Source organism: Numenius arquata, chromosome 2 (assembly GCF_964106895.1).
Source record: "Numenius arquata chromosome 2, bNumArq3.hap1.1, whole genome shotgun sequence".
Taxonomy (NCBI): Eukaryota; Metazoa; Chordata; class Aves; order Charadriiformes; family Scolopacidae; genus Numenius; species Numenius arquata.
The window spans coordinates 45,809,194-45,821,305 of NC_133577.1; the positions used below are offsets into that span (position 1 = coordinate 45,809,194).

Here is a 12,112-nt window from a genome sequence, read left to right on the forward strand (position 1 = left end):
TATTTACTCATCATAGTTCCTGTCAGTGCACACACCTCCATTATCCACGCAAATGTCGTCCTTCTGCTTCTCCTCATTCTACTGCTGAGCAGCACCACGTCACCTGCTGGCAACTAACCTCCCTATTCCAAGTCTGAGCAACAGTGCAGAGAGGCTGAGAGGAGAAGTATACATACAGCCCTAGTGTAGGTGTGGACAAAGCTTTAAATACTCATTTGGCTTAAAAGGCTTGTCTGATAAGCTGATTAACATCCTCACCGAAGCACCCTTGTAAAAAGTAATACAAATGGAACCTTCTCAAAGTATATATGTTTCTTACCCGCTTGCTTCAGGAGGAAACCTTACAATGACCTTTCCCATCTCTGCACCAGGAAGTTCAACAAACTTTCCAACATCCGCTTTCTTTTCTGTTGCCTTAAAAATTAACAGACATAATTACAGATCACATTAGCTGTATAACCAGATATAAAACTCCAGATAATAGATTCTGTACCAAGGTCTCCTTTCAAACCAGACAACAAAAAGCTGACATATTGGACCCCAAATTCATCTCCTCACAATTTTCACATTATTTCTAGTACATCAAACCAAGATTCATTCTGAAGCTTTACGTTATTCCGTCTTCAAATTTGATCCAGGAGTGAAAAATCCCACCAAATTGTTTAATTTATTCCACAGAAGAGAACAGTTGCTAGCCAAGTAATTATATGTTAGTGTTCTTAACCCGAAAGCGACCAACAAGTTCAATCAACCAAGAAGTGCAATCTTTGCAGGTTTATCAGGATCGCAAAATCCTCTTTAGAAGAATGAAACAATATATCTAAAGAGCAGTGCTGATTAAGAAGTGCCATTTTTACATGGTTCCATTTAAGCACTGGACTACACCACTCATGCCTTTCTAAATATTAAAGCACAGCTTTATGTTTAAACAAAAGTTTACAAAAATATAATTTACTGTACAACTGATTCCTTTTAACTTTTAATTCTCTAACTTAAAAAAAAAACCTAAATCTCTTATAGTGTATTCACACAAATAAAGCTACTCTCTCCAGAGGATCTCAGCAAATCTTACCATTTTAACCTTTGGTGTACCAGAAGCCCACTTGGCTCCTACTGACTGAAAAGCACGCTGTACCTCAAGAAAGCCATACCATCGCTTTGCATGGACAGGAGCTTTGTTCTGCTGTAACTGCTCTTGCCATATGTTATTATCTGTTAGAAAACAAATAATTTTTCAAGCTATTAAATTATAAAAATGGAATGATTACCAACCGCAATTTTTAAGACTAAAAAAAGATTATTATTTTAAAAACACTACTTATGCTCTCTTCTGAAAAGAAATTTAGTCATGGGCACACAAGGCATTCTAAAGCAAATTAAATAAACTCCCTCCAAACCCAAAACATACTACATTCTTTCTTGGATTCATCAAAGCAGAAGGTGGGGGGGACTGGGGAACACACAATTTTCTTTGTATTACCCACCCCAAAATTAGTAACAACTTTTTTTTTTTTTTTTTTTTAACAGAAATATAGGATATCCCTCTAGTGTGTCTACATTTGCTGTTTTCTAAGCTTTATCAGAAGGGAAGCACGTGTCAATACTACCCTTTATTTTTGAGGGGCTGTATTCCCACAATCTAATTTTCAAGGAACACAACTTCACTAGAAAGATTCTGACAGGGAAAGGAGGAAAAAAAAAAATAAAAATGAACAAGTACATTCCCTTCAGATTTCTCTCAAGAGCAGCAACTTTAAAAAAAAAGATACCAAAAGATGTTAGCTTTTAATCCTGAATATGCATTTTACTTTCAAAAGGAATTTGGTTATACCGAATGGTAGATTAACTCTTGTCAACTTTAGACATAAATATAAGAGAATACAATAGCCAAATCCATAAAAACAGACCATCAAAGCTTCTTTTAACCTCCGAAGTATATTTCACAGGGTAACATACACCTCTTTTAATAATTCAAAATAAACACCAAAGAAGTTTCCCCTACTAAGATAATGCCATGGAAAGGTCTATGTATATAATTTTACTCTGTATTAAAAAACAATTTAAAGATTTAATCCAAAATTTTGCACCACAGCAAATTCTCCTATTTAGGCAACACGTAATAAAAGACACTCTTACAGTTAACACAAAAGAAGTTAAAAAAATCCCCATCTATGATTAGATGGCATGAATTTCCAAATATAACGACAATTTAAAAACATTCTAGGGTTTCCTAAGCGATACTATTCCCATCACTAGTGATGCACAGGCCAAAGCAGTTTGCGTAATAGCATAGAGTCTGGCATATAGCTTAGTCACTACTAGCATCCACAAAAAAGGAAATTTAAGGACTCCTGGTATACACTGACTGGAAGCCAATGAAAGTGAGAACATACACTGATACCTTTTAGTACAGCCCAGACACACAAGTCTGCAAGACTCAGAGAGTTTCCAACCAAGTACGTTCTTAGAGACAGACAGTGGTTGAGCTCCTGGACTGCTGAAAGAAACTGGCTGGCTGTAGATAACTTCGTAGCACTAAACTCCAGCCAATGGTCAATCTAGTTTTAAGGGACAAAAGATAGTCAAAGTTACTAAAGGAATAAGAAAGAGGCTTGTTAAAAAATTGAAGTAATACACAATATATTTCATAGTTGAACAGAAAATATTAACTGAAACAGCAGCATTAAATATATCGGACAATAAATCATACTATGTGGTTAAAGAATGTTTAAAATAAAATATACTGAAACATTTCAGAAAAGTGGTGGATGGCCCTTCCGTGGAAGCGTTCAAGGCCAGACTGCATGGGGCTTTGAGCAACCTGGTCTAGTGGGTGGTGTCCCTGCCCATGGCAGAGGTTGGAACAATGGTTTTAAGTTGGAGAAGGGGAGATTTAGATTGGATATTAGGAAAAAGTTCTTTACTATGAGGGTGGTGGAACACTGGAACAGGCTGCCCAGGGAGGTGGTTGAGGCCCCTTCCCTTGAGATATTCAAGGTGAAGCTCGACGAGGCCCAGGGCAACCTCGTCTAGTGGGGGTGTCCCTGCTGACTGCGGGAGGGTCAGACTAGATGACCTTTGGAGGTCCCTTCCGGCCTGGACCAATCTATGAATCTATGAACAAGATGATCTCTAAGGTCCCTTCCAACCCAAACCATTCTATGATTCACCCAGAACTATACGAAATAATTAAATTTAATTTCTTCCTTCAGGTTGTATTCAAACTGCTGAAAATACCAGCTTCACTGAAGCTATTCCCACTGGTAAAAATAATCAGCAGTTCTCAGGTATTTATTTATCACACACAGTATATAACAATCGTCACTGTCCTTCAACTATTTAGATACCACATTTGTGGCCTATTTGATTTTCCTGGTACTGCTACTGGGTAAATATACCATTTTCCCCTCAGTCTCTATCTTCTCTGTCTCATCTCCTTTTAGATTTGAAGAATCAAATCCGTCCCTGACCTCATTTCCCTCTCCTCCCTCCTGTCCTGCAAAAAAGGCTTTTTTTTTTTTTTTTTTAAAAATGGGAAAAGAAAGAGTCAGACCCTTGGTTAATAAGGTAGCCCTGGTTATATATTGAATCGCTCAATCCTGTAAGAGACTAAGCGTCTCTTCTAGTCCTATGTTCCTACTTCCTGTGCAAGTGTTCTATAAAATGCATCAGGAATCCTTCCAATATTCAAGCCAACGTGGCAGGCACAGATGTAATTACACCACAACAGAATTCAGTTCAGTCATTTTCAGTTACGTTCCAAAATACATGCACCACAAATGCAGCTGTCGCTGTACTTTGCGACATACAGCTTTAATTTTGAAAGACACAAAAGTGAAAAGAAGCATTTTATCAGAAATACCAATCTTGAAAGCATGCTTGCAGGTCTCGGGACTTAAAAACAAGGGGTTTTGTCAGAAAGTTTAAATAGCCACAAAATAACATACAACTTTTAAAATGTCTTACAAGCAATATACTAAGACAACAGTTCCCTTGAGACCAGCTAAGGGCTGAAGAGTAATTACTACTAGCGCCAAGTAGTTGTAGAAAAGAGCTGAATCAAGTCCTTCAGTCCTTCCCCAAATTTCAGAGGAGTTTTTCTGTAAGTTACCAACTAAAGATTCAGCATACGATTATTCTGAGCTAGACTCAGGAGGAATTCCCTCTCATTTCATATCATATCCACAATTCCTAATAACTTTTTGTAATTTGTGTAAGCAAGGAAGACCAAAAAAGTTCCCTCTTGGGCACAAAAATTCTGGTGCCCTTGTGGCACCACTCTGGAAGCATTATGGAATACAGGGCTTTGCACAAGTCAACAGTCCATCTATGTAGTGATGTCTCAACACATTTCACTGAGTGAAATCAGGGTCAGGGGTTTGTCCATCATACACAGCAAGAACTAATTCAGTATTTCAATGTCATACAGTGTTCTTTGGTATTCCATTGAAGTGTCACAAGGTAGCAACTGATGGCAACAGAGCTGAGGAAAATGAGGAGGGAAAATTGCAGATACCACCTTCCAACCCAAATTATCTTATATTAGTGAACTGTCATGTTATTAGTTGCTGTTGCAGGGGTGGGAAAGGGCAACCCCTTCAAAGCTCAGATTACTCTTCTTTATAAGAAGGAGCAAGCTTAAGAAATCAAAACACTCAGCATCCCACATAGTTGGAACCTCAATCTAACAATAAAATGCAGAACAATAGACACAAGTTCCAAAAACACAAACAAACAACCCAACCAAAAAACTTTGATTGCAGGCCAAAAGAGAGGAGGAGAAGGAAAAGAAAAAGAGGCATAATTCCTTCTCACCTCAGTGTGTTCCAACAGATTTGAACCATACAGCCCAGCAGAACCAGCAACTCTAGCCAGATAACGAGCTATTGAATTCACATCGGTAAATGAAACATTCCTAAAAAAAGAAAGAGGTAAGACAAAAGTATATTAAATTACTACCTCCAATTCAATTTTAATTGTACACACATAGTTGAAACGTGTAAAGCAAAGGCAAAATAATTTCTGGGTGAAGCAGCAGGTTCAAAAAAAAACCTAGCAAAAAGAATATATCAGCCCTTGCTTTTCTATCACCAGATGGAACAATAAGCTTCTATACATGAAACAACTTTGTTTAGATAGACAGAAACTTGATGATCTTAAAGGTCTCTTTGAACCAAAACAATTCTATGAAAATAAAACTCGGATTATTCTTTCAAAGTATTAAACTCTCTCTCTCCACATGCGACAGAATGCAGAAGCATAACCTGAGCTATATATTTTCTGGAATATAAGGAACTAAATCGACTTTTTTTTTTTTTTCTCCACACAAGAAGGACGATTTTGAAGAGGATTCCCAGAGAATCTACAGAGGAATCAAGAGGTGTCCACTATGGTTTTAAGGGCTAGCATCACAGTAAAAACACCTGTTCATTTGTTACTCACTTTACTCAATTCACCCTTCATGAAGACTATCCCCTGTTGAACAACTTGGCTGCCTGTATTTCTGGTTTTTACCCAGTCTTCTCCAGATGAAAGATTAATTTGAATTTGGTTTTCCCATTCTGCTGTTGAAAACTCTCAATAGATCTGGAGGCGAAAGGCTCTCAAGGAGCATGCTTCTTTCTGTGTTTTAATCTCCCTTTTCTATCTTACATACAGTATTACAAAAAGCTGCATACTGCCAGAAATCTATCTTAAAATTAATCTAAAATAAATGTGAACATTTTCATTAATATTAACTAAAGAGCTTTGGAAGAAAGATGCATCACAACCATCAGTTCTCCAGATAATACTTATCTCCACAATCCCACATGGGTGTAGATTACAAAATTAGAGGTTTAATTGCTACTAAACGAGCACTGACATCAACAAAAAGAGATCCCTTAAGTGTTCGGTTCCACTCAATTTAATGGACTGGGTGCCACACTTCAATTTGTCGAAACCAGGTTTCATTTCTCTTCTGCCATTGTTCTGTACTTCCCGTTATACCTACTGTGTAATTTTTGATAGCCTTCAAAAAGCCTTGCAAAAATCAATTAAAGTTCTGAAAAAGACATAGGAGACTTCTTGATATATTAACAATGATAATGTGTCCCATTTTTAGTACAAACGGACCAGCTAATCTCATTAGGTTAACTGCACTAAAACCTAAGGAACATGGTTCATTTGCAGTGTTTTTGCTTCTAGGATCCAATATACAGAAGATCCACGAAATATAACTAGAAACAAAAGCCACAGTGGAGGGGCCTTAACATACACGAAGTATGTCCTATTATAATTTCACACGGCTATTAGATTTTAATGAAGCTTTTTCAAACTGAGAAAAACAAAACATTTCTAATACATTTGCACCTACAGAAAGTCTGTGAAATGTGTTTTTATTGTTTTCACTAGTTCATACTAAAACAAATACTCTTGATTACTCCAGCAAAACCAAATACATATACATAATAAGGTTACTCTGAGTAAAATCTTAATTGTGCTTAAAAAGTTGTTTATTTTCTTTGGGAAGAAAAATAATCTACTTCCACCCAAACACAGCGCTAATTGAGCCCTTTCTTTGAAAAAGTTACAAAACATTAAGGCTGCTCTTTGCATCTAGTGCCTGCTAACTCCAGGGGTAAGGAAGAATAAACAGGGACAATGTAATGTCACGGGCAAAGAGCAAATATCTCTCGAAAGTGACACGAAATGCCACATAATTAAATACCAGGGCAAGTATTCAAGAAGTAGAAGATAAGATGGGAGAAGGGAAAAAACCAAGCAAACTCCAGTTATGATAAATCATTATTTGAATTTGTAAAAAGCATTGCAGAATGGTTCTGTGCAGAGGTTAGATACATCTGTCAAAGAGTAACACTACCCTGAAGCATGCACGTGTTCACAACACAGAGCAGAATGGGTGTACTGCAGTTTGTTATCTAAAAAGATGCAGGTATACTAAAACACGCCACAAAGCCATCAGCATTTAGCAGAGTGGTTTGTTTAGGAGCTATTACCACATGAAGTTTTGAAGCTAAGGCTTCTAAAATAACCTTTAAAATAAAGTTCATCATCTTAAATTAGTGATAAACTTTTCAGCTAACTAGCTGAAACTTATCTGTCAGCTATTTAGCTGAAAAGTTTGTCACCAGATTTTAACTGCACTTCAAAAATATAACCTAGAAAAATAGCAAATAAAACGTTCTCTCTTGTTCAAGTCAAGTCATTAGGACTAATGGTTTCCTGAAAAAAAAATAAAAATAAAAAAAAAATCAAAGTCTGAAATATCCCAAGTACATTTCAAGTCATGCCAAAATAAAATAGCTTCATCAGAGTCGATGCCATGAAATCCATTTACCAAAAACATTAGTTGATATATGAGTTCAGCTGATGCTTCTCAAGTTACAGATATACTTTTAACAGACTCTAAAATAGGGAATCAATTTTAAAAATTATTGTTCAACTGAGCAAGAGAAAGTTAATGCAATATTGAGGTTTGGAATAACTCCTTAAACATAATCCAATGCCAGGGATGAGACGACACTAACACAGAAAAAATTCCATCTGAAGGAACCATGATTCTAGATATTATACACATGTGGCCAAAGTGCAGAAGAAGAGCTTTTGCTTTACATTTCTGACTATTTCCGTTACAGCTAAAATCAGTGTTTTTGCAATGCAGTGGGAAGAAGGCATGGCAATATAAAATTGTTTAATAAAATAAAATATTATTTCAAAGCTGAATATATAAATTTGTATTATTACAAACTCATCTCCATGTGTCACAGGAATGTATATGTGCATGTATATCTTTTGGTGTATACCTAGACACATACTGCCTAAACTGAGAAAGGAAAATGAAATCAAAACGTGACTAAGACTACGTAAGGGGAAAACTCTCTCATGCGACTAAAAAATACCCAGTTAATTTGCTGTTATGTATGCTGTATACAACATGTGCATAACACACACTGAAAATTATTAATGCTGCATCAATGAATACTCAATACAACCTGCCACATTTTTCTTGCTCCAATTCAAAATCACAAATTCAATGCCATCACTAGGCACAGCAAAAGACACGTAAAATCAGAGATTAAAGTAGGAAAGAACTCATATTTGAGTTCAAGTCTAACCCCTCAAACAGAAAACAATATTTGCAACCAGTAAAACAATCATTATGATTGAAGATTGTGAATCATCCTGTGCTTTGATTTTTTGCAGAAATACATACATAGTAACAAGCTCTTTCCCTAAGGTCAGAAGACAGTGGAAAAGCTCATTTGGTGTTAATGTATGAGGACCAAGTCAGGATGTCCACAACACAACATAAAAAGACTTTGTTGTTTTTATAAACAATCTACAGACATGCAGGAATACCAATTTATGATGCAATAGTGGCTTTAACAGCATCTTCTACTGAAATAGCAAACAAAACGTAAGTTTGTCAGAAAGTTCGTGAACAATAGATTTTTTCCCCCCGTTCTTTCAAAAACCAATCAGTATTCAAAAATTATAATCCCTAATTCCAAACCCATCATAGCATTAATATGCTTTGAGTTCGAACTGCAATGTTTATTAGTCAAAATATGCTCCTTACTGTAGATACTAGACATCAGAGATTTCTACTGGTATGTCGATGGTACTTGAGATATCAGGATATCTCCTCTTGATATATGCAAGTATCTTACCTGATATGGAATCTAAGATGACAAGGCAGCTTCCCCAAACTAACACCATTAGCCCTGTGTTTCTGATATATATATGATCCTACTCAGATCAAAAAACCACTTTCCTACTCCAAAGTGGAAAATATTTATTCCAATGGCAGAGTATTTTCAGAAGGATAGACAATAAATTTCTACCAAAATTTCCAACATTCTACAGGATGCAGATGGATACACTGGATAGCATGGCATAGTTAATTAGCACTTTTCTGAGATAACATCATGCCTTCATTTATATGCAGCAGTGAGCCCAAAATAATGTCATATAAACCTTTAAAATTAATTCCACCATATATGTACAAGTCCAAGGAATCTTGTATACCAATCTTGCCAAATATAAAACGGCCTTGCTTTTGATAATCCATGGCATCTCAAGAAGGCAAGTACCTAAACAATAAAGTGACCAGTACAGCATAAACAATTAGAGATAAGTGCATTTAAATAAGAATACCAGAGCTCTTTCCATAAAAATCAAGTTTAGAATATATTGTGTTTTGTCTGTGCTACAAAGACACGTCAGTAATGCAGTGATGAATAAAACTGTATTCTTCTCTTCCTCCTACCTGAAAAGGTTACTGTCAATGTTACAACCATGTGATTTTTAGAACTGCTGACCCAAAGCTAGAAGGAGAGATGCAAAGTCACTCACTCGGACACACGGAGGATGGTTTCTTTGCCTTCCTCCACTGAAATTTCAACATCATTCTTCACATGCTCCACAGTCAGCAGAGCTCCTTTAAAAAACAAGAGAAAGAGATACTGAAATTTGTTCCAGGAAAGATACCTTTCATAGTAGCAAAAAATCAGCTACATTTCTTATCAAATAGAACCCAGCGACTGAACTGACGCCTTCAAGTAAGACTGCCCAGAGAAGAAATCAATGTTTAGTCTCATATGCAAAAGGCTTCTTATTCTTGGCAATCCTTACAGCCTCAAATGATAATGTCCAGCATACAGCAACCTGCAGTGAGCTCAGCAAGTATCAGCAGCAATACATTTTGCTTCCTAAGAGTATCATAAAAATCAGTCCTATCCCCCAATACACGTAGAGAATGAAATCAAATTGCTTTTAATTATTGAACAATAATGTATTCCATCCCAGCCCTGACATATGCATCAAAGGAGATCAATTACTGAATATACCAATACTTCCTGAACAAGCATAAGACTATTTTTAACCTGATTTAACATTTATGAAAAGATCACTCATTCAAAATCAAGAAACTTTATCCATATAAAAGTGCAGGAAGCTTATACCAGGCTTTTCAGAGTAAGAAGTTCACCAGTGACAGTAGGCTTCTAGAAATAAAAGAATTATTGAAGTCTTTAGGCTACCATCATCAACTGGAAGACAGCTCTGCCCATATTCAAAGTGGCTTGATGCAAACCTGCCTTGATCTCAATGCTCTACAGCACCACACAGTAGCTCAAACAAAGCACCGAGCTAACTTGGCTGTATTTCTGGATTGGCTCTGGTCCAGACTCAGCCTGCTGAGCACAAGTAGAGGAGCTTGTGTTCTTTTGCTTTCTTCAGAATCACGTACGAAGACAGCAAGCTTTGTCATAGGCAAATACTACTTAAATGAAACTAACCAAAGGACTATACTCGAGGTCTTGAAAGGCATCTAACCTGTTACAGTCTTCATAGTGTGCCGTGCACTTTATCTTCCCTAGAACAATGCCAAGACTGCCCAAGGCAGATGATGTTGTAAGCTATTAATACACTGGCCTAAATACAAAGCACAGGAATTCCCTAGCTCTCACCTCTGCTCAGCTGCAAACCTTTCCTGTGGCATTAAGCTTTTATCAGCAGTAAGTCAAGGTTCTTCTTCCCATTCCTCAGTTATCCATCTGTTAAAGTCAGGATGGCATCCCTTATGCAATATGTTTGTAAGACATGTAAGTATTTTAATAACAGGCACGGAAATGCTTTGAAAATTACAAGTATTACGCACACCAAGCTATGTAATTAATACTAATGACATTAAAAGCTACTACACTTTTCCCAGTGCGCAGCCATGACGAATAGTATGAAGTAGGAACAAGTAGGATGAGCGTGCTTGTCTTCTTGATACAAATGTTTACCAAAGTGTTTAATCTGTAATATTTCTGACATAATTAGGCAATCTCCTGAATTAAATCTCTAGTGCCACTCATCAGCTATCAGAAGAAAAGAATCTTCCAAAGCCCCTAAACCCATGCTAATCATAGCTCATATTGCATCATATCTTTTCCAGTACATCAGTATAAACAAGTATCAGGAGAAATGTTATTTAAAACTTGTATATTATTATGCCTTAAGTCAGTAGTCATGCAAGTTGTGTTCAACTTTTAAATGCACTTGGGAATAACAGCATAAAAAAGAAACCAATAAACTAAGACAAAGCGTGGGAAGAAAATGTATTTTGAATAGTTGTAACAAAATGGAAAAATAGTACAGAATACATATAAAAGGCGGTTACTATATGGCACAAAGTGTAATGAAGGAGATTCTCCCATTTTCAAAGGCAATATAGCATCAAAGGACAGCAAGCAACTGAAAAAGCAAGATTTTGCAGTGCAACTTTGAACCAGCTCCCCAGACGTGACAAATTTTAGCAGCAGATTAGAACTGACAACGAACGCCAGCAGCAATGAAGCAGAGCTCACCAACAAGCAACCTGAATTTAGGGCTGCCTCAAAAATTTAGCTTCAACGTGCTAAATCACGCCGGGGGTCTACCTATGACTCAGTTTCTTTAGCGTAAGTTATGTGAAGCGCCGGCGGCTGTCACCACGGCCCAAACAGCTTCCAGAAAAGCCACCTGCTGGAGACCAGCCCTACCCGATCCCTGCAGACCGGGGACGGGCTGGTGCGGCGGAGCAGCCGCCAGCGGAGCCCGACATGCGGCCGGGCTGCCGGGCCGGCGCCTCAGTGCCAGCGGAACCCGCCGGGCGGGGGGGGTGAGGGGGAGGCCGGGTATCCCCCCGCCTCAGCGGCGGCCGGCCTGCTCTCAGCCAGAGGGCGTCCGCCCCGCGCCCCGCCGGCCGCCTCGTCCCTCCCCGGCGCCAAGGCCGCAGCGGGAATGGCGGGCGCGGGCCTTCCCTCGTGCCTCGCCTGCCCCCGTGGCACGAGGACAACCGGCATGATGCAACGCAGCGGCCGCGCGGCCCGGCGGGCGGGCGGTGAAGGGACAGCGCCCCGCTGGGCACACGCTAGGGGAGCGGGAAGCGAGGAGACGGGTTTGAAACGAGGCCCCGCCGGCGCTTACCGAGCGGCGGGTTCCCCGCGCTGATGGTGAGGCTGAGCGCCTCCATCTTCACCGTGGCCACCGGCGCCGCGCCGGAACCAAAGGATAGGGGCGGGGCGGGCGGCAGCGCCAGCTTGTCAAGGTCCAGCTGGGCAGGCCCCGCCCCCGCCGTCGG

General features: G+C 38.8%; 1 protein-coding gene across 3 annotated transcripts in view; it reads right to left on the minus strand.

The window, feature by feature from the left end:
- The window catches only part of EPRS1 (glutamyl-prolyl-tRNA synthetase 1), a 40,826-nt gene extending 28,714 nt beyond the window's left edge, over nucleotides 1-12,112 (minus strand). For all 3 annotated transcript variants that reach the window (XM_074168967.1, XM_074168968.1, XM_074168969.1), the window contains exons 1-6: nucleotides 11,959-12,112; nucleotides 9,358-9,442; nucleotides 4,816-4,915; nucleotides 2,402-2,558; nucleotides 1,073-1,212; nucleotides 320-414 (exon numbers count right to left, since the gene is read on the minus strand). In XM_074168967.1, the coding sequence (XP_074025068.1) occupies nucleotides 320-414; nucleotides 1,073-1,212; nucleotides 2,402-2,558; nucleotides 4,816-4,915; nucleotides 9,358-9,442; nucleotides 11,959-12,004 (623 nt within the window). In that variant the 5' untranslated portion in view covers nucleotides 12,005-12,112. The remainder of the gene's footprint in view (nucleotides 1-319; nucleotides 415-1,072; nucleotides 1,213-2,401; nucleotides 2,559-4,815; nucleotides 4,916-9,357; nucleotides 9,443-11,958) is intronic.